This window comes from Erpetoichthys calabaricus, chromosome 15 (assembly GCF_900747795.2).
Source record: "Erpetoichthys calabaricus chromosome 15, fErpCal1.3, whole genome shotgun sequence".
NCBI lineage: Eukaryota > Metazoa > Chordata > Cladistia > Polypteriformes > Polypteridae > Erpetoichthys > Erpetoichthys calabaricus.
This window is the reverse complement of record NC_041408.2, coordinates 83,807,724-83,831,729: the sequence shown is the minus strand read 5'-3', so window position 1 is coordinate 83,831,729 and position 24,006 is coordinate 83,807,724. Positions and strand designations below refer to the sequence as shown.

The window sequence follows — 24,006 nt, the reverse complement described above, 5'->3', positions numbered from 1 at the left end:
AAGTGCTTCCTGTGAGTCATGCCCTGACAACAGAAGTACTCCCAGGTATCCGATAAAAGAAGCTGCGCTTTCCTCACCTGGAAGAGTTGGAATTGGGTGGGAGAAAGACAAAACTCACCTAGGACGTGTGGAGGAAGAAAAGAAGAGAGAGAAAAAATTAATTGTGCTTATGCATACATTTGAGAGCTCATCAGAACAGGCTACCTGCTTCCCTTTCTCCATGGCCCAGTTCTGGTGCTCACATGCCAATTTATAGGCACTTTCGGCAGTGGACAGGGGTCAGCATGGGCACTCTGACCGGTCTGCAGCTACACAGCAAGCACTGCCACCTTTCTTTAATGTGCTACGGTAAATCAGACTTAGACGGGCTAGCCTTTGCTGCCCATGCACATCAGTGAACCTTGGGTGCCCATGGCCGTGTCACCAGTTGTCCTTTTTTGGACCACTTTTGGGAGGTACTAAACCACTGCAGACCAGGAACACGCCATTGAGACCTGGCACGGTGGCGCAGAGGGTAGCGCTGCTGCCTTGCAGTTGGGAGACCTGGGGACCTGGGTTCGCTTCCTGGGTCCTCCCTGCGTGGAGTTTGCATGTTCTCCCCATGTCTGCGTGGGTTTCCTCCCACAGTCCAAAGACATGCAGGTTAGGTGGATTTGCGATTCTAAATTGGCCCTAGTGTGTGCTTGGTGTGTGGGTGTGTCCTGCGGTGGGTTGGCACCCTGCCTGGGTTTGGTTCCTGCCTTGTGCCCTGTGTTGGCTGGGATTGGCTCCAGCAGACCCCTGTGACCCTGTGTTCGGATTCAGCGGGTTGGAAAATGGATGGATGGATGTTTTGGAGATGCTCTGACCCAGTCATCTAGCCATCACAATTTGGGCCTTGTCAAAGTCGCTCAGATCTTTATGCTTGCCTATTTCTAATACTTTACACTCATCACCTTCATGAATTGACTGTTCACTTGCTGCCTTAATATAAGGCACCCCTCGATGGGCACCCATTGTAACGCGATCATTAATGTGAGTCCCTTCACCTGTCAGTGGTTTAACGTTGAGGTTGATCAATGTGTGTATAAATGATATCTGCTATGTTATGTTTTATAGGAAGGATAATAATAATAGTAATAAGAATTCTGGCGTTCGATGTGATCATTAACTGAAGCTCCTGACCTGTATCTGCATGAGTGCATGTATTGTGCTGCTGCCACATGATTGGCTGACAAGATTTTTACAAGCAGGTTTACTTTTGTTCCTAATAATTTGTCCAGTGAGTGTACGGTATTCATTTGAAACATTTTTTTCTTCGTGTATCTTTAAGCAAACTATTTTTTATTTTTTTTCTTCTAGGTTCAAGATGCATTCAGATGCAGACTAAGAAACTGCCAAGATCCAATTAACGTTGACACATCTGGTACTTTTCCAAATGGCCATGCACAGATTATGGTTAGCTTGACTTTTTCTTAAGCACTTCTATGAATGAGCGACCATATGTTTGGGTCATTGACTCCGAAACGATTAACTGTAATGGTTTATTTCACATTGGTTCCTCCCTTTCCACTTGTTAAATCACATTTTCACTTTGATATAAAATGTCTTTTTTTTGTGTAGGGGCACCGTCATGAAAATGTTACATGCAGAAAATCAAGGAAAACCCTCTCTATTCATTTTATGAACCCTCTTCTTCTAAAACAGAGTTAACACTTAAGTTTGCCACCCGAAACAATTTGCCTAACTACAGAGAATCCCCGTAGGCCATTGTGCCCATCAGCCGGGTTGGCTAGCGTAGTTTTCCTACACTGAGCACTCACAGGATTAGAAACTGCGTCTTTGTGCTTGACGGTCAGACCCTCAGTCACTAAGCCGCAATGACTTCTAAAGATAATTAATGGACAGTGCAAAGTGCAATGATCTTTAAAATTGACAGCCATCCAAAATTGAGTTGGCCAGTTTACACAATGCCTGTAATGTGAAATGAATTTCAAGGTCAGTTTCTATTTATGGTGGACCGCTGAAGTATAAGGGCTGTATGGCATCATTAAAAACCTTAGGCACTCTCTGTTAGCCTGGGGACCCCCCTTGACTTTTTTTTTATTTACACATTTTGTCACATTATGACCTTGTGCTAAAATCGTTTCAGTTCATTTTTTCCCAATCTCTCTCTCCGTATATATATATATATATATATATATATATATATATATATATATAGTGATAGAAATCAGGCCATAAGTGAGCCCCGAACACAAACACACAGAGAGTCCCGGGTTCAAATAACGGAAGGTTTATTAACCAAAATGACTTCCAAAACTAACTCTAGCACAAATAACAGGTTCTGTCTTCTTTTCTTTTCTCACCACCGCACTGCCCTCCTCCTCCAGTTGAGTGTTGCTGCACGTCCTCCCAGCTCCGACTCGCCTGGATAATGGAGTGTGGTCCCTTTTATTAAAGACCTGGTTGTATTTCTGATGCCAGCGCTACCACCCAAAGGAAGTACTTCTGGGTCATATTCTGGGGAGTGCATCTCCATGCAGCGCCCCCTTGCTGCACCCACGGACCCCAGCATGGCTGTGTTGCTGGACTACATTTCCCAGCATGCCCTACTGGTTCCATTCTGGGGACAGATATCCAGGGCTGCTGCCATCTAGCGTCCAGGGGGTGTAACGTATCCCCTGCGCCGTCTTTTATGACTGCTGGGTTGCCCGTCCATCACTTCTGGCCATCTCTTCTAGCATTTATAATATATATATATATATATATATATATATATATAATACACACACACACACACACACACACACAGGGTGAGTCAAAATTATGTGAACACTAATGGTACTGCTATGTATATCTACTCTCTCTCTCTCTCTTTATATATTTATATATATATATATATATATATATATATATATATATATATATATATATATATATATATATATATATATATATATATATAATATTCGTGGCATTTGTAGTATGAATCACAATCTGACTGTATGGGTGGTTACCCCAATCTACATGCTGTCAAATGAGCGAACCACACGCCGTGGCGCAATGTTAGGGGCTTAGCCTCTGGCGCTGTCGTTCAAGGTTCAATTCCCCGAGAGGGGGGTGCAGTGAGTGTGTACGCCTGATGAGCCCAGAATTAGGGCGAAACACGTGTCGCGTACTCTTTGCGTTATTTGACAGTAAACTATTCATCCATATATATATATATATATATATATATATATATATATATATATATATATCCTCTTTAATAAAATCCCTGTGTGCGTCCAGTGTCCGCGTGTGTGTGTCTTCTGGTGAAGTGCGCATGCGCGGGGCACGCTGCGATGCTTCAAAGGACGCCTGACGCATCACACAAGACAGAGAGGGCGGGACCTATAAAATATCGCGCGGCCGATCCAATTGGATTTCGGTAAATGAGGTAAGACCTAAAACATAACGCACGAAAAATCCATTTGGGTACTGAGACGCGGAGATCAGCTTCCCCAAAGAGGTGGGATTAGTGTTTGTTGTTCACTCTGAGGATATCAGATTTGCGATTAACAAACTTGGCCCGGTAAAGTGTAAAGTGTTTTCCTAAATATACGAATTTTCATGATATTACAATAGGATGACTTTTAAAAGTAGATTTATTTTCGCGCACATAAAATCCGTTGCTGGGGAGATGCCACACATACAATAATCAGCTGCACGCCAGCACAGATTAAAATACTTGCTGGAGAGACGTATTACTGTGAGAGAAAATTAAAGGCACACAATACAGTGACTCATATTACAGCCACATACAAGCCAGTATTACTGTAACAGAAAATAGACGGTCCTTTGCCATTTAATATTGACTGTTCCTACTAATGTTTATGCACTACTATTCTAGCGCCCGTTATTGTAACGGGCTTAATGTCTAGTATATATATAAAATCCTAAGCCTAAAAGTGCAATGATTTTATGTCACGTTTTTTGTCACGCTTTAAATCTGGCTTATTTTAAAAAATACATATATATGTTCGGTATCATTCTTTTCAGAATTTATCAAACTTTAATGTGATGTTGTTAGATTTTCAGATTCTTATTCCATTTTTAAATTATAAACTAAAAAATATCAAGAACTCATGTCCCGCGAGACAAGACTTTTTGCCAAGAGATTTAACCAGGCTCGGGGCCGGAAATAAAAGACAAAGAGTAGGACATCTGCTGTACAGGCTTTTACATGTTCGAAGCGCCACGCGAGATGCAGATCACGCGGCACGGCAGCGACAACAGGTGATCAAGCATATTTGTTTCCCATTGTATCACCGTTTAAGAGGGGGGTTTCATAGGAGCGACCGCGTCTCCTTGGGGTGCGTTCAGCCCCCCTCTTCACAACTCAAGCGGCAGAGATGCAAAGTGGCCGGCGTGTAGCGCAGGCAAAGGACCCCCTAGTACTTACAGTATATACAATTTTTGTGGACCATTTATGTGTCACATACAAGGGGGGACCCAAAAATAACCAGAATTTTGTTGTTGTTAGGTTATTTATTTATTTCCAGTTATTTTTGGGTCCCCCCTCGTATGGTGCATGTGTTGAACATGATGGCAAACAGGTTGAGACATTCCTGTGAATTGTCTTGCACATATGAAGTATGTTTTGTGAATAAATCGTATCCACCATTCAAATGTTCCCATAATTTTGACTGACCCTGTATATACCTCTTATAACACTGTGTGTTACAAAGTCAGCATTAGCACATTAGCACAGCACACGTACCAATGGCTCTCTGGAACAATAAGAACAATGAATACCCACATTACGTTTTTCCATACTATAACCTTGTCAATGGGCCTTTTCTATTGACGTGATGTCTATGACTGTCAGGTCTTCCTCATTAGAGCAATGCACATTTGATACGTGGCCTTTATTTCACATAAAAACACAACATTACTTAAACAGACTAAACAAAGTGCTCCTGCTCATAAGAGTGTCTTTACTGTCCGTGACACAAATGCCTTGAAATCTCATAACGGTTTAACTAGCCAAAACACCTCACATGGCCGAAAAGTCACAGCACAGCCGGGTGTAACAGTTACGTCTGTCTTCTGGGTAATTTTGGGTGAGGTGTGGCACCTTCAGCAGTGATAATTATTGCTAAAATAATTAAAACGAGTAAAGAACTCAATGACTAAACTTTCTGTAGCACTGTAAAGACCACAGCAAGTTGAACGTTTGGACGACAGCATTTGTTGTTTACAGGGTTAAATACTGCAAACACTTGCGAAACAAGGACAAATATAAAATAATGTTGTGGAAAACCTCAGCGAACAGTGATGGGAGCTTATTGTAAATTCTAAATGAAGACTTTGTTAAAACATCGATAAAACTTATCTTAAACAGTAAATGGTGTTCAAAATGCTTTAAACATTATAAATGGCTATACATTTGACCTTCAGTTTTCATTATCTTCTGAACCAATTTATTATTAGATTTTCTGAAATCCGAGACAGTGGTTTAAAAAACAGTTATCTCATGCATCATTTTTGTATATTTCATTCTGTCAATTGTAATTCCTTGTTGTTTATACACCAGTGTGACAAATGATGCTAATTTAGGACAGATTTCTCATTCTCTGCTGAAGTGTAACTTGATTGAAGTTATTCATCATGCTGCGGCATCAATTGCTTTGTTTTTTTCCTGCTTACAGAGTGATATATTTTATTAATATGGAATTCTTTTAGTGTCTTACGAATTGATTCTAGACTTTATTTAAAGTGCTACTCTATACTTACTGTATGTCCTGTTAGTCAGCAGTGTTGTAATATTAAAATGTATAAAGAAAAAAATTATGAAGACTGTTAGTTTGTGTTGTGATATGAAACTCTAGATAGATGGAGAAGGCACTATATAATATAGATAGATAGATAGATAGATAGATAGATAGATAGATAGATAGATAGATAGATAGATAGATAGATAGATAGATAGATAGATAGATAGATAGATAGATGGAGAAGGCAGTGTATAATATAGATAGATAGATGGAGAAGGCAGTGTATAATATAGATAGATAGATGGAGAAGGCACTGTATAATATAGATAGATAGATAGATGATGGAGAAGGCAGTGTGTAATATAGATAGATGGAGAAGGCACTATATAATATAGATAGATAGATAGATAGATAGATAGATAGATAGATAGATAGATAGATAGATAGATAGATAGATAGATAGATAGATAGATAGATAGATAGATAGATAGATAGATGGAGAAGGCAGTGTATAATATAGATAGATAGATGGAGAAGGCACTGTATAATATAGATAGATAGATGGAGAAGGCACTGTATAATATAGATAGATAGATAGATGATGGAGAAGGCAGTGTGTAATATAGATAGATGGAGAAGGCACTATATAATATAGATAGATAGATAGATAGATAGATAGATAGATAGATAGATAGATAGATAGATAGATAGATAGATAGATAGATAGATAGATAGATAGATAGATAGATGGAGAAGGCACTATATAATATAGATAGAGAAGGCACTATATAATATAGATAGAGAAGGCACTGTATAATATAGATGGAGAAGGCACTGTATAATATAGATAGATAGATGGAGAAGGCACTATATAATATAGATAGATAGATAGATGGAGAAGGCAGTATATAAGATAGATAGATAGATAGATAGATAGATAGATAGATAGATAGATAGATAGATAGATAGATAGATAGATAGATAGATAGATAGATAGATAGATAGATAGATAGATGGAGAAGGCACTATATAATATAGATAGAGAAGGCACTATATAATATAGATAGAGAAGGCACTGTATAATATAGATGGAGAAGGCACTGTATAATATAGATAGATAGATGGAGAAGGCACTATATAATATAGATAGATAGATAGATGGAGAAGGCAGTATATAAGATAGATAGATAGATAGATAGATAGATAGATAGATAGATAGATAGATAGATAGATAGATAGATAGATAGATAGATAGATAGATAGATAGATAGATAGATGGAGAAGGCACTATATAATATAGATAGAGAAGGCACTATATAATATAGATAGAGAAGGCACTGTATAATATAGATGGAGAAGGCACTGTATAATATAGATAGATAGATGGAGAAGGCACTATATAATATAGATAGATAGATAGATGGAGAAGGCAGTATATAAGATAGATAGATAGATAGATAGATAGATAGATAGATAGATAGATAGATAGATAGATAGATAGATAGATAGATAGATAGATAGATAGATAGATAGATAGATAGATAGATAGATAGATGGAGAAGGCAGTGTGTAATATAGAGGGATAGATGGAGAAGGCACTATATAATATAGATAGATAGATAGATAGATAGATAGATAGATAGATAGATAGATAGATAGATAGATAGATAGATAGATAGATAGATAGATAGATAGATAGATAGATAGATAGATAGATGGAGAAGGCAGTGTATAATATAGATAGATAGATGGAGAAGGCAGTGTATAATATAGATAGATAGATGGAGAAGGCACTGTATAATATAGATAGATAGATAGATGATGGAGAAGGCAGTGTGTAATATAGATAGATGGAGAAGGCACTATATAATATAGATAGATAGATAGATAGATAGATAGATAGATAGATAGATAGATAGATAGATAGATAGATAGATAGATAGATAGATAGATAGATAGATAGATAGATAGATAGATGGAGAAGGCAGTGTATAATATAGATAGATAGATGGAGAAGGCACTGTATAATATAGATAGATAGATGGAGAAGGCACTGTATAATATAGATAGATAGATAGATGATGGAGAAGGCAGTGTGTAATATAGATAGATGGAGAAGGCACTATATAATATAGATAGATAGATAGATAGATAGATAGATAGATAGATAGATAGATAGATAGATAGATAGATAGATAGATAGATAGATAGATAGATAGATAGATAGATGGAGAAGGCACTATATAATATAGATAGAGAAGGCACTATATAATATAGATAGAGAAGGCACTGTATAATATAGATGGAGAAGGCACTGTATAATATAGATAGATAGATGGAGAAGGCACTATATAATATAGATAGATAGATAGATGGAGAAGGCAGTATATAAGATAGATAGATAGATAGATAGATAGATAGATAGATAGATAGATAGATAGATAGATAGATAGATAGATAGATAGATAGATAGATGGAGAAGGCACTATATAATATAGATAGAGAAGGCACTATATAATATAGATAGAGAAGGCACTGTATAATATAGATGGAGAAGGCACTGTATAATATAGATAGATAGATGGAGAAGGCACTATATAATATAGATAGATAGATAGATGGAGAAGGCAGTATATAAGATAGATAGATAGATAGATAGATAGATAGATAGATAGATAGATAGATAGATAGATAGATAGATAGATAGATAGATAGATAGATAGATAGATAGATGGAGAAGGCACTATATAATATAGATAGAGAAGGCACTATATAATATAGATAGAGAAGGCACTGTATAATATAGATGGAGAAGGCACTGTATAATATAGATAGATAGATGGAGAAGGCACTATATAATATAGATAGATAGATAGATGGAGAAGGCAGTATATAAGATAGATAGATAGATAGATAGATAGATAGATAGATAGATAGATAGATAGATAGATAGATAGATAGATAGATAGATAGATAGATAGATAGATAGATAGATAGATAGATAGATAGATAGATAGATAGATGGAGAAGGCAGTGTGTAATATAGAGGGATAGATGGAGAAGGCACTATATAATATAGATAGATAGATAGATGGATGGAGGAGGCAGTGTATAATATAGATAGATGGAGAAGGCACTATATAATATAGATCGATAGATGGATGGAGAAGGCACTGTATAATATAGATAGATGGAGTAGGCACTATATGAATGATGGATAGATATGAAAAGCACTATAAGATAGATAGATAGATAGATAGATAGATAGATAGATAGATAGATAGATAGATAGATAGATAGATAGATAGATAGATAGATAGATAGATAGATAGATAGATAGATAGATAGATAGATAGATAGATAGATAGAGCAGTAAGGAGATTGTGGGCTCACTTTCTGGGCCCTCCCTGTGTGGAGAGCGCTTTGAGTAGTGAGAAAAGCGCTATATAAATGTAAAGAATTATTATTATTATAGATAGTGTGGAAGATCAGCCTCGGCACAGACAGGCAGACACCAATGGTTCAAAACCCCCAAAACGTTTATTTACACTATGTACAAAAGTCCTGCATACAACCCAGTGCCCCTGCACCACACACCCTCAAGTCCAGGCTTCTCCAGTCTTTTCACCTTGCGGCTCCTTTTATTCCCAGCCAGACGTGCTCTAGGTGCCTCCTGATGAGCTTCCTGCAGCACTTCCTGGTGTCGGAAGTCCCGCATGAACACCCAGTCCCTGGTAATACTTCTGCCAGCACCTCCGGGTGTGGCGGAAGTGCTAACATCCAGGGCTTCACAGTCTTCCGGGTGTCCCCTGGCAGTGACCACGGGCCCCTATAGGGGCCAAGCTCAGTTCCCGTGGCCCCCATACAAACCAGGGTGGCCTTCTTGGTGTCCCGGCTGGGCACAGGCCCCAACCACCCGCCACAATAGATAGATAGATAGATAGATGGGGAAGGCACTGTATATTAGATTGATAAATAGATGGGAAAGGCACTATATAGATAGATAGATATGAAAGGCACTATACAATATAGATAGATAGATGGATAGATGGGAAAGGCACTATATACTAGATAGATTTTATATTAGGAAGACAAATCTCTATAATAGCCCAGCACCTCACCCAGGGTTAGATCCTGCCTCACTCCCGATGCTGCCAGGATAGGTTCCAGATTTCTTGGAAGCAGATTAAATAAGTTGAGTAAATGCACAGATAACACTGAACAATGAAGATTTTGCTTCCTGAACATGTTTTGGTGTATCTTATGGATTTTGGCCGGCTGATCATCTTTGATGTACCATTGTATTGCAATCGCCTGTTTTTATGATTTCCTCCCATATATTAAGTGTTTTAAGATGCAGTACATCAACATCAGCTGGAACATCTGATGTCCTCTAAATATCGTGACACATCGCCTCCGATATCTCCAGTCCAGTTGTTTCATTTGTGAATGGGCCAGCCAAGCTAAAGAGTCTCGGTCCATTAAAAAAAAAAAACACAAACAGGCCGCTGCATTGGGTCAGAAAAGTGTGGCACATAAACTTCTTGTCGACCCAACAAAGATATTTTTGCCTCCTCTCCATATAAAATATGGATGGATGAGCAAGGAACATGGAGGATTTCGATATTTGAGATGGGTGTTTCCATGAATAACTGATGGCAACATTAAAGAAGACCTGTTTGTTGGTCTGCAAATCGAACATGTCTTCATTGAACAAGCGGTTTCAAGACCGACCAGTGGGGCTGAAGGTAACCACGTGGTAGGCGCATAGTTCAGAAATATTTTTTTTTTAGCAACTGCAGAGCACCAAACTACGTCCAACTGGCTGACAACACATGTTGGGCGTACAAAACCATGAAGTGCACTATGTGACTAAAGGTTCATCTTCTGAATTCCCACTTTTTCCCTACTAATGTTGGCGACGTCGGTGACAAACATGGTGGAAGCTTTCATTTTAGGCCATAGAGGACGTTCCGATGATGGAAAAGTGGCGTCGGTGCGCTTTGAATCCATCCATTTATTTTTAGACACTTTAAATGGGAATATCACATGCGGAGTACAAATGACAATCAGCAGCAAAACATGTTTAGTTCAGTTGAATTAATGTGGTGTATCAGCCTCATTAAGTGGATAAACACACTACAGTACGTTCAAAAAAAGTTCATTTCATGTTTCTTCAAAGTCCAACTGTGTGAAATTATAGGAGGTAAATAAAACCTTGGAAAAAATGTGCTGTTCAGTGTGATTGGATCGATGAATGTCACTGTGTAAGACAAATACGTGTAAAAGTAGCCGTATGTGAGAGAGGGGTGTTGCAGAAATGTTTCTGTTAATTATTTATATAAATTGTTAACTTTATGTATTCATTACAAATTATTTATTTCAATATACTGTTGTCTCTCAACAGACAGATTTTGAAAAGGATGTGGACATTGCTTGTCGATCAGGTAATCAGCAAAATTACTATTTTTGGTTTAAACACTTCTTTTTCCTTGTAATGTGCTTTGGATGTTGAAATAATTTAATATTTTTCTTTATGCTCTGCATCAACAGCCGAATAATAACATTAGAGTGACATTGAAGTAAACTTGTCTTGTCAGAATACAAACTGATTCATCTCTCGACTTCGACACGACAGCTAGCTACTCAGAATATGTGTGGTGGGTTCAGGAAGCATTCCCACCTCTTCACTTTCTGCACACTTGATTGTGTTGTATATTTACTTTTAAAGGGGTAAATTTAACATTTTTGACTGTTGATCTACGCTCAAAAACCCATAATAACAAAGTGAAAACATGTTTTCAGAAACTTTTGCTAAAGGTCAAAAAGTGAAATCTCTTGTTCAAAGACGTATGCAGGACCCTTCATTCAGTACTTAGCAGAAGCCGCTTTGGCAGCAGTGACAGCTTTGAGTCTTCTTTGGTAAGTCTCTACAAGCGTGGCACACTTAGATTGGGGTACTTTACCTTATTCTTCCTGGCAGATCTGCTCAAGCTCCATTAAATTGGATGGGAAGTGCCTGCAAACTGCCATCTTTAGGCCTCTCCATACGTGTTTGGAGTCTGAGCTATGGCTGGGCCACTCAAGGACACTCTGGCTCATCCCAGAGCCACTCCACTGTTGTCTTGGCTGTATACTTTGGGTCATTGTCATGCTGAGATGTGAATCTTTGCTCCAGTCTGAGGAGACATGCACTCTGCAGCAGGTTTTCTTCAAGGACCTCTCTGGATTTGGCTGCATTCATCCTTAGCTCTTTTCTGACCAGTCTTGCTGTCTGTGCCGCTGAGACACACCCCCAATGCATCTATCTATCTATCTATCTATCTATCTATCTATCTATCTATCTATCTATCTATCTATCTATCTATCTATCTAGCATTTAATGCTTTTCACATCTATCTATCTATCTATCTATTTATCTATCTAGTATATAGCACCTTTCATATCTATCTATCTGTTACTGTATATAGTGTCTTTCATATCTATTTATCTATCTCTAGTACATAGTGCCTTTCCTATCTATTTGTCTAGCTTATCTATCTATCTGTCTATCTAGTATATAGCACCTTTCATATCTCTGTATCTATCTATCTATCTGTTATATAGCGTTTTTCATATCTATCTGTCTGTCTGTTTTATGGCACCTTTCATATCTGTCTCTCTCTCTCTAGTATATTGTGCCTTTCATATCTATATCTATTATATAGTGTCCTTCATATATATCTATCTATCTATCTATCTATCTATCTATCTATCTATCTATCTATCTATCTATCTATCTATCTATCTATCTATCTATCTGTCTGTCTGTCTGTCTGTCTGTCTGTTATGTAGCATTTTTCATATCTATCTGTCTGTCTGTTATGTAGCACCTTTCATATCTATCTATCTAGTATATAGCACCTTGCATATCTATCTATCTGTTATATAGTGTCTTTCATATCTATTTATCTATCTCTAGTACATAGTGCCTTTCCTATCTATTTGTCTAGCTTATCTATCTATCTGTCTATCTAGTATATAGCACCTTTCATATCTCTGTATCTATCTATCTATCTATCTGTTATATAGCGTTTTTCATATCTATCTGTCTGTCTGTTATATGGCACCTTTCATATCTGTCTCTCTCTCTCTAGTATATTGTGCCTTTCATATCTATATCTATTATATAGTGTCCTTCATATCTATCTATCTATCTATCTATCTATCTATCTATCTATCTATCTATCTATCTATCTATCTGTTATGTAGCATTTTTCATATCTATCTATCTGTTATGTAGCATTTTTCATATCTATCTGTCTGTCTGTTATATAGCACCTTTCATATCTATCTATCTAGTATATAGCACCTTTCGTATCTATCTATCTACAGTATCTATCTATTATATATCATCTTTCATATCCATCTATCTAGTATATAGCACCTTTCATTTCTATCTGCCTGTCTAGTATATAGTGCCTTTCACAACTATCTATCTAGTATATAGCACCTTTCATTTCTATCTGTCTCTATCTAGTATATAGTGCTTTTCATCTCTATTCCAGCTGTCTGTCTAGTATGTTTGTCTTTCATATCTACAGTATCTGTTCATCTGTATTGGGCAGATGATGAGCAGTGCCTGGTCTTTGCCAGACAGAGTGCTTGGACTTCTTCCCAAAGAATTATTTTTGACCAGTTTCTCCATCCCTGGGTCTGAGAAGCACCCCCATAACATGATGCTGCTGTCACTGAAATGCTTCCCCCTAGAGATGGTATTAGGCAGATGATGAGCAGAGCCTGGACTTCTCCAGACATACTGCTTGCTGCTTTGGCCAATAAGTTCTCTTTTGTCTCATCTGACCAGACAATGGTTTTCCTCAGTGCACTCAGAGTCCTTTAAATGCCATTTGCGAAACTGGCCAAGGATAGGTGTGCCAAGCTTGTGGCATCATATTCAACAAGACTTGAGGCTGTAATTGCTTCCAAAGGTGCATTGACAAAGTATTGAGCAAAGGCTGTGAATACTTATGGACATGGGATTTCTCAGTTTTTTTATTTTTAATAAATTTGCAAAAACCTCAAGTGAACTTTTCTCACGTTGTCATTATGGGGTGTTGTGTGTAGAATTCTGAGGAAAAAAATGAATTGAATCCATTTTGGAATTAGGCTGTAACATAACAAAATGTGGAAAAAGTGATGCGCTGTGAGTACTTTCCGGATGCACTGTATGTTGCTCCAAAACTTGCATGTACCTTTCAGCATTAATGGTGCCTTCACAGATGTGCAAGTTACCCATGCCATGGGCACTAACACACCCCCATACCATCACAGATGCTGGCTTTTGAACTTTGCGCTAATAACAATCCGGATGGTCCTTTTCCTCTTTGGCCCGGAGGACACGACGTCCATGATTTCCAAAAACAATTTGAAATGTGGACTCGTCAGACCACAGCACACTTTTCCACTTTGCGTCAGTCCATCTCAGATGAGCTCGGGCCCAGAGAAGCCGGCGGTGTTTCTGGATGTTGTTGATATATGGCTTTCGCTTTGCATGGTAGAGTTTTAACTTGCACTTGTAGATTTAGCGACGAACTGTGTTAACTGGCAATGGTTTTCTGAAGTATTCCTGAGCCCAAGTGGTAATATCCTTTACAGAATGATGTCGGTTTTTAAGGCAGTGCCACCTGAGGGATCGAAGGTCACGGGAATCTAGTGTTGGTATTCGGCCTTGCCGCTTACGTGCAGAGATTTCTCCAGATTCTCTGAATCTTTTGATGATATTATGGACAGTAGATGATGAAATCCCTAGATTCCTTGCAATTGTACGTTGAGAAGCGTTGTTCTTAAACTGCTGGACTATTTGCCCACGCAGTTGTTCAAAAAGTGGTGAACCTCGCCCCATCCTTGCTTGTGAACGACTGAGCCTTTTGGGGATGCTCCTTTTATACCCGATTAACCTGTTCACCTGTGGAATGTTCAAAACAGGTGTTTTTTGAACATTCCTCAACTTTCCCAGCCTTTTGCTGTCCCTGTTCCAGCTTTTTTGGAACGTGTTGCAGGCATCAAATTCAAAATGAGTGAAGGTTTGCAAAACGACAATAAAGTTTATCAGTTTGAACATTCGATATCTTGTCTTCGTAGTGTATTCAATTGAATATAGGTTGAAAAGGATTTGCAAATCATTGTATTCTGTTTTTATGTACGTTTTACACAACGTCCCAACTTCATTGGAATTGGGGTTGTATGTTTGACCTTCCAGAAGGGTGGGATTATGATTTTTGTTTTAACGAAAGACAGGATGGGTTTCTGGTTATTCAACGTTCTGTTATGTTTCATCCTCAGGCCCTTCTGGAAAAAAATAAAAATGAACTCCCTCTTCTCTAGCGTGTGTAGTGTTCCAAGATGCAATATGGTGATAAGGGGTGGGAGGTCCCATAGGCCAGATTGAATATACAGGAGTATGGCTTACAGAGACTGTGACTGGGTGAACAAGAAGCCAAAGAGAATACTGGGGCACTAGTCAGGCCATCGTCACAAACAGAAATAACTGAAATGGTGCACTGGGCACCAAACAGAGTCGTCCTTAATTAGCCCAACTCTGCCTAAACAAGGGCCCAGGTCCTCATTGAAGAATTAAATGAGATACCAACTTCCGGAGACCTCATATTTTTATGGTGTGTGGGGCTAAAGGGGCGGAGCTAGGGGGTCGTGGGCAGGGCTAGGTATCCACTGTGGGTGTCTTCTCAGACCTAAAGGTGAAAAAGAGAAGATACATTTAGTAACAGTGCCCCCTCTCTTTCTGGAGTGGCATCACCCACCTCAGTAGACTCCAGAAGGTGAGGTGAAGATGCAAAAGGGGAAACTCTTCTGGATATTATGGGGAGGTGGGACAGATTGGTGCACACTTTACTGGGTACACTTATTTACAAACTGAACCGCGTCCATTCCAGGTTACTGTTGCCAATCAAGGTGATGTAGACCGTTTTTTATTTGGAAGCATTGAATTTCCCAGCAGAAACCACAAAATTGATGGAAACGTCTGCCTACATGTTGCCTTAGGACTGAACCCCGAACACTAAAGCTGTCAGGAAACGGTGCCAACCATTCTTCATGATCTTATTAATATCCATGATGTTTTCTTTTTTTTCTTAAACTTTCTTACAGTTCTTCACAAAGATTTAGGTCCTTGTCGAGCCGCCACAATCACTGGAACACTCTCCAGAATTTCTCTTAATGATGATGAAGATGAGAAAGGTCCCGAAGGCATGAGCTATTCAACTTTACCCGGCAATATCATCTCCAAAGTTATAATCCAACAGCCATCTGGACTTCATATGCCCATTGGAATAAGCGAACGAACTGACCCCGGTGTGGACAGCACCAGCGATATGAGAAGAACTGTTTATTTATCTGCTGATGACAATTTGAAAACGGGTGACACCGAACTGTTGCATCAGCAAGGCTCCTTAATGGATAGTGACTATATTGTGATGCCGAGAGGTTCTATTCAACCCCTGGTAAAGGATGACGGCAAGCTAAACATTGGCATGGACGCTTTGCAACATGAAAGATTAATGCATTATAAGGTGAACCCTGACTTCAGTATTAATGCTCCTGTAATGGATCAGTTCAGTTTGAATTTAGACCATCAGTTTGTGGGCCAGGAGCACATGCAGAGCATGCCTTTTGAACCACGAACAGCAGTTAAAAACTTTCTAGCTGAAATGGAAGAATCTGGAGGCTTACCAAGAAGCGAAACAGGATCTACAATATCCATGAGCTCCTTAGAGGTACGTTTGCATGGCTGCTTGCTATTCGGAAAGCCGCGGTGTGCAGTTAGCCGCGTCCAGAGAACCTCCTGGAAAGCCTAAGATGGACGCCATTGTTGTGCAGATGGTGAGCTTTAACAGTAAGCTTCAGCAGTCTGCCAGCAACAGCAGTCTTACAATATGCATTCTGTCAACGGCTAATTGACACAAAACGTAAAATGGATACACATAATAGTAAAACAGCATCCATTCTTGTAGTGATCTCATGCTAAAGTTTGGATTAAATCATTTTTCAATCTGTGTGTTTAATAAGATTGTGAAAACACAATGTGCCAAAACAGTGCTCTTTTAAACGTGCTTTACAATATACAGCGGATTCGGAAAGAATTCAGACGCCTTCAGTTTCTGCCTGCTTTATTGGTTTGTACATTTAATTTTAAATGCATAAATGTTCCGTTTTTGCCTGTCTATCTATGCTCGATAACCCATAATAACAAAGTGGTAAGTTGTTTTTAGAAATCCTGTTAAATAACACTCATTCATCCCAAGTATTCATCCATCCATCCATTTTCCAACCCGCTGAATCCGAACACAGGGTCACGGGGGTCTGCTGGAGCCAATCCCAGCCAACACAGGGCACAAGGCAGGAACCAATCCCGGGCAGGGTGCCAACCCACATTTTCACTTTGTCCTAACGGATATCCAAGTGTAAACTGCTGGGGCAAAAATGACAACAGTATCTCTTTAAAATTAAATCTACAACGCAATAAAGTGGGCAGAAAGTCAAAGGGGTCCAACTACTTTCTGAATTCAATGGATAAGTTTTATGAGACTGTGAAATCCCAGTGTGCCCATCATCTGCCATAGTTGTCCTTCTTTGAACGTGCCCAGTGTGGCCTATATGTTCAAATGAAAGTAAGTGGGATTGACTCCATTGTCTTTTTCCTTTACCCTGTAATGTTTAAATGAGTCGGCCAGGTCTCTTTAAGGTTTAATCTCACGGTTTGCTTTTTAAATAGAAGCCTAGGTACTGCTGTTTGAATGTTGATATTTCAATCGCAATCCTGCTGCTCTTATTGCACGTATCTTGAGATGAAGAATAATGTAAGTCGGGGTCCCCAAATTTTGGTCCTGGAGGGTCACAGCAGGTGCAGGTTTTTGTCCGAAGTCGATAGATTTATTAGCAGCCAATTGCTAAAGATAAGCAAACATATTTTCTAATTGAATGTCTCGTTCGTGTTTTCATTGTGACATGTTAGGTCTTTCTTATATGCTCACCGGCCACTTTATTAGGTTCATCTTGCAAGTACCGGGAGATCTTTGGGAGCTTTACGTCAGTGTTCTTATCTCAAGTCCAGCCATTTTGACGCATCCCAAGTGCTCATGTACGACACTCGCTTACTCGGTTAGTAGTTTTTTTGCCTTTATGTTCATTAGTGTTATTGTGCCACCATTTGTTTTGGTTTTTGTTCTCTTTCAGTTATGGGTACCACCATTTCAGGGCCGGTTTATACTTCACGCTCAGAACGCATATGCATCATGGTTGCCAGACATTCCCAGAGTTCATCTGACGCGTTCTCTGAGCATGTCTTCAGAAATTAACGCGATGCGTGCTCGAGTTGCAGTACCAGCAAAAAGTCGGGGTGCACAGTTTGATAACAGTCGGAACATGACGTCAGAGTCTCTTGTTTACTATCCACATGTGACAGAAAGCTGCTATGCGGATCGTACAGAATCGATGTGCGCACTTGGATGTTTGATGTGGTGAAGCAAAATGGCAACATACAAATGCATTCGTGATGCTTTTATATTCAAGCGTTGCATATTCCCCAACGTAATGACACGATACATTTTAAAAGTCTCACATACCGTCTTCTTTTTCTTTGCACCTTCACAACAGCATCAGAATGTATGGCGGCATATTTGAACCACAGAGAAAAAAAATAAGGGCACGGTGAAGAGGTCTATTTTGTGATTAAAGTGGACATGTCGGCTTTAATTTCAACGTCCACTTTAACCTCGTAGTTTGTAAGGCCGACCCCTTACCCAGCCGGCAGCTACACCTCCAAGACCTGTGACCTGGATGAATTACTGAGAATGAATCTAAATATCAAGTCGTACCTCTAACAAATAAACTTTTCCCCACAATCGACGGTGTAAATATAAGCACAAAAGAAAAGCAGATACTTAAAAATAAGTGAATACAGTAATCCCTCCTCGATCGCGGGGGTTGCGTTCCAGAACCCCCCGCGAAAGGTGAAAATCCGCGAAGTAGAAACCATATGTTTATATGGTTATTTTTATATTGTCATGCTTGGGTCACAGATTTGCACAGAAACACAGGAGGTTGTAGAGAGACAGGAAACTTTATTCAAACACTGCAAACAAACATTTGTCTCTTTTTCAAAAGTTTAAACTGTGCTCCATGACAAGACAGAGATGACAGTTCCGTCTCACAATTAAAAGAATGCAAACATATCTTCCTCTTCAAAGGAGTGCGCGTCAGGAGCAGAGAATGTCAGAGAGAGAGAAAAGCAAACAAATCAATAGGGCTGTTTGGCTTTTAATTATGCGAAGCACCGCGGCACAAAGCAGTTGCAAGGAAGGCAGCAGCTCACACCCCCTCTGTCAGGAGCAGAGAATGTCAGAGAGAGACAGAGAAAAACAAACAATCAAAAATCAATACGTGCCCTTCGAGCTTTCAAGTATGCAAAGCACCGTACAGCATGTCACTTCACGAAGCAGCTGCACAGAAGGGAGCAACGTGAAGGTAATCTTTCAGCATTTTTAGATGAGCGTCCGTATCGTCTAGGGGTGCGAACAGCCCCCCTGCTCACACCCCCTCCGTCAGGAGCAGAGAATGTCAGAGCATAGAGAGAGAAGTAAAAATCAAAAATCAATACGTGCTGTTTGATCTTTTAAGTATGTGAAGCACCGTGCAGGAAGCATATCGCTTGATAAAGCAGCCACATGTAAGCCCAGCAAAGAAGAGAGCAATGTAAAGGTAATCTTTCAGCGTTTTTTGAGGAGCGGCCGTATCCTCTAGGGGTGCGAACAGCCCCCGTGCTCACAATATATTTGAGGAGTTTTATTTAATACGTAATACGCGCTCTGGTTGGGTAGCTTCTCAGCCATCTGCCAATAGCGTCCCTTGTATGAAGTCAACTGGGCAAACCAACTGAGGAAGCATGTACCAGAAATTAAAAGACCCATTGTCCGCAGAAATCTGCGAACCAGCAAAAAATCCGCGATATATATTTAAATATGCTTACATATAAAATCCGCGATAGAGTGAAGCTGCGAAAGTCGAAGCGCGATATAGCGAGGGATTACTGTATATTAAAACAGATCACAACAAAACACTATTGCACATACACCATGTAGAATATATATACATATATATATATATATATATTTATCCCTCCACCAGAGCAATAGTGTGACAACACTATATACACTGCCTGGCCAAAAATAAAGTCGCCACCTGGATTTAACTAAGCAAATAGGTACGAGCCTCCTATTGGATAATTACTGCATGGGCGATTATCTTTCAGCTGGCAACAAGTTATTTAACCCCAACTGGTGAAATGAGTTGCTTCTCATTTCTTAAACAACCATGTCGAAAGACACATCTCGTGGTCGTGGAAAAGATGTTAGTCTGTTTGAGAAGGGTCAAATCATTGGCATGCATCAAGCAGAGAAAACATCTAAGGAGATTGCAGAAACTACTAAAATTGGGTTAAGAACTGTCCAACGCATTATTAAAAACTGGAAGGATAGTGGGGACCCATCGTCTTCGAGGAAGAAATGTGGCCAGAAAAAAAATCCTGAATGATCGTGATCGGCAATCACTTAAACGTTTGGTGAAATCAAATCGAAGAAAAACAACAGTAGAACTCAAGTCTATGTTTAATAGTGAAAGTAACAGCATTTCCACACGCACAATGCGAAGGGAACTCAAGGGATTGGGATTGAACAGCTGTGTAGCCGTAAGAAAACCACTCATCAGTGAGGCAAACCAGAAGAAAAGGCTTCAATTTGCTAGGGAGCATAAAGATTGGACTCTGGTGCAATGGAAGAAGGTCATGTGGTCTGATGAGTCCAGATTTACCCTGTTCCAGAGTGATGGGCGCATCAGGGTAAGAAGAGAGGCAGATGAAGTGATGCACCCATCATGCAAGATCTTGGTGAAAAATGAATGCAACACTGGATGGAACTAAATCTTGTGACATTGCAGAAGCTTATCGAAACAATGCCACAGCGACTCTGTGCCGTAATCAAAGCTAAAGGCGGTCCAACGAAATATTAGAGTGTGTGACCTTTTTTTTTGGCCAGGCAGTGTATATACACAACAAACCCTCCCTTGCCCCTGTAACATAACAAACAACAATGAATGAAACACGGAAAATGGCAATGATATTGATCTTGAGTCCGAGTGTACAACTGTCCTGAATGCGGATGACTGTTCAACTGATAAGAGATGCGTTTGTATTTCCCGGATTAAATGGAGCAACCTCACCATGAATCCTCGGCGCGTGGTGGATGATGTAGTCCGACCCCGGGGTCTCTGGTGATGAGGGAATTGAAGTCAGTCCGGTGGAATGAAAACAAACTGGTGCAAAAGTGCGATGTGGAAAAACAGCAGGTAAGTTGATTTGTGGTGGTGAAAAATGGTCTCCGTCTTTCTCCTCTCTTTGTCTTCGTTTCCTCCTGATTGCTTAAATAGTACTGCCGGATGTAATTGATCGTTAACAGGTGTTTTCCAGTTTGGGGCTGCAGTCTCTTTCCATCATCCGTCCCCCTTGTAATTTACGGGGACGACATTTACTGACGCACACAAACAGCAAACGGGACGATGGAGACAAAGCGCACTCAGTACAAACATTGAACAACACTATTACTATGTAGCCTCGCTACAAGTTTATTTTGTCATTAAAGTGGACCGTCGTAAACGTCATCTTAAAACCGACCCAGTTGTTAATCGCTACATGCTGCTGGGGCTTCCTCCTGAACTGACGGGAGCGGCAGGCAGCAATCGCCACACACAGAACACATTACATGTATGATATTCCAGCTTTCTGCACATTTAGAAACCTTAGACTTGATATCACTTTCATGACGAAATGCATTAAAGTATGTATGTTGCATTGTACAGATAAGTCTTTAACTTCATTTAAATAATGAACAATGTTAATAATTACACACGGTGGTGGAGCGGTAGCACTCTTATCTCACAGTAGGGAGTCACGTCCCTTCTGTTCCCCACCTGCAGTTTGCATGTTTTCCCGGTGGCTCTGGTTTCGTTACAAAGATCCAAACGTTTGGCGATTTGGTGACGCTAAAATGACGCCAGTGTGTGTGCTTGTGTTCAACTTGCGATGAGCTGATTCCCCGTCTAGGGATTGTTTCTGCCTCGTGCCCGATGCTTGCTTGAATGGGAGCATCCCTGGATTGATGGATTTACTCATTAAACATCCTTTTCAGAGATATTGTGGCAAGGTGTTCAGAACTTTAACATGTTTCAGGCAATTCACAACACAGCGAAGCTGAATGCCTTCTCACCGTGAAGATATCTCACACTGCCACCTGATGGAATCTTCCAGATTTACGTAAAGTACACGTGCTAGTATAAACAGTACAACGCTTGCTTAGCAGAAGTGTTCGCTGGAGCATGCGTCCACGTCGCCTGAAGTATAAAGCCAACAGACGTTATGTAATTCTGGAGGATTCCACCAGGTGGCAGTACCAGAAATCATCACGGTGAGAAAACACGTCCAGTTTCGTTGAGGGAAGAAAGATGTTGAAGATAAAAAATGTTTGCACTGTGGTGCTGTGGCGAAGCTGTGAAAATATAGTGGTATGTGAGAGCTTGAAATATGTCACGTCATTACGATGGGGAATATGTGATGTTTGTATTGCCTGTGTGAGTAATGGATGCTGAAAAACACCGTGAATAATTTCATATGTCAGCATTTAAGTTTGATGATTTGCGTCACAGCATCGAACCACTCAAACATCGAAACGCGCACACTGATCCTGTTGGAGTTGTAATGTGACTTGCTGTCACATGGCGACACCCAAGTTTTTGCTGGTAATACAACTCTCACACACGTCGTGTTCATTTCTGACGATGTTCTCAGAGGACTCGTCAAAAGAGTGCTGGGAACGCATGGCAACCATGATGTGTGCGCGGAAGCATTCTGAGTGTCCAGTATTATCCCAGCCCTAAGCCGGCGGTACGGAGTTTTCATCATCCAAGTTTGTGGATGCTACCTAATTCCTAGCATTTTTTGTTTGAGTATTTGGAAGACTCTCTAGTTTCAAACTGTTATTTGCATCTAACGTTTTGGCTTTGGCTCTGTTCGTTATTTTTAGTTTCTGACTTTGTCGCTACGATTCTCCACTTTAGATTCTTAATTGCGTTTCCAAAGCTGTGTTTGATAAATCTTGTCTCACCGGTTTCGTCTTTTTTATGATTCATCATCCGATTCCATTCCTCTTGATAATGACGTACTGTGGAGTGTAGTAAGACGCACTGCCGTGACGGTGTTTGCCAGTGTGTGTGTGTGTGTGCGTATGATGGGTGAGAGTGGAGCCTTTTATAGAGTTAAAGGAATGTGTAAACAGTTGCACACGTTGGCGCTTAACTTAAGTGGTTAGTTGGTGGGGTCTGGAGGTCTCCAGTGGATTAGGAGATGCAGCTGCGTGAGCGCACATGACCTGGCGGAGATACGGGTGCGAGCGGAGGAGTGCTAACTCCACTTGACCCTGCCTGGGACATCAGACACCGAGCTGCGAGGGAAAATAAAGAGAGTTGATAAAACCGAGTGCAGAGAATAAGATAGAAGAGGCTACTTACCAGAGAGTGGTCCGATTTGGAATGTCCATCAGCACGGACTTTGAAGGCTTTCTTCTGGGTTGCAGGTCGCTCTGTGATTTACAGGGCCAGACTAAGGTCGTACTCACACCAGTCACGTTTGTTTCGTGCCATGCCCAAGGCCCCCCCTTCCTTCTCCTCCTGCTGGCCTGCACTCACACTGTGCTTAAAGTTCTTGGCCTGGCCCCACTTTCATCATCACCGTGTGACTTTGTGTAAGGCCAAATCAAGATCTGAACACAGAGTGACCGCATGCATGTCGAAATGATTTTCCTGATTTTTGTGGTTGTTTTGGAGTCGTGTGGGGGGGGGGGGTGATGCTCTCCCCTCTTACCAATTTATCGTTGTGCTGCACATACGAGAAGATTTTTACAGTGACAAATGAGATTAAGTGAGGAATTTGCGGCTATTCTTGCCAACTACAATTCACGTTCATGTGGAAAGTGGGAATAAAAACCCGTTTTTAGAACTCAAAGGGTATATTGAATGACTTGTCGCACCATTGACGTCATGCCTGTTTTCCATGCTTGGGCACTTTTAGCGGTCACACTGTTCCCAAATGCTACCAAATCATGCCCGGGCACACCTCTTCCAGATGGGCCAGGCCACAGTCCAGTTGGCACCAGCATGGAGCGAT

The 24,006-nt window shown here is 40.2% G+C and overlaps 1 protein-coding gene across 4 annotated transcripts in view; it reads left to right on the top strand.

Moving 5' to 3' along the window:
* Positions 1-24,006, top strand: part of adgrb3 (adhesion G protein-coupled receptor B3) — an 872,307-nt gene that overhangs the window by 820,406 nt on the left and 27,895 nt on the right. For all 4 annotated transcript variants that reach the window (XM_051919125.1, XM_051919127.1, XM_051919124.1 and 1 more), the window contains 3 exons: positions 1,342-1,437; positions 11,149-11,188; positions 15,888-16,513. In XM_051919125.1, the coding sequence (XP_051775085.1) occupies positions 1,342-1,437; positions 11,149-11,188; positions 15,888-16,513 (762 nt within the window). The remainder of the gene's footprint in view (positions 1-1,341; positions 1,438-11,148; positions 11,189-15,887; positions 16,514-24,006) is intronic.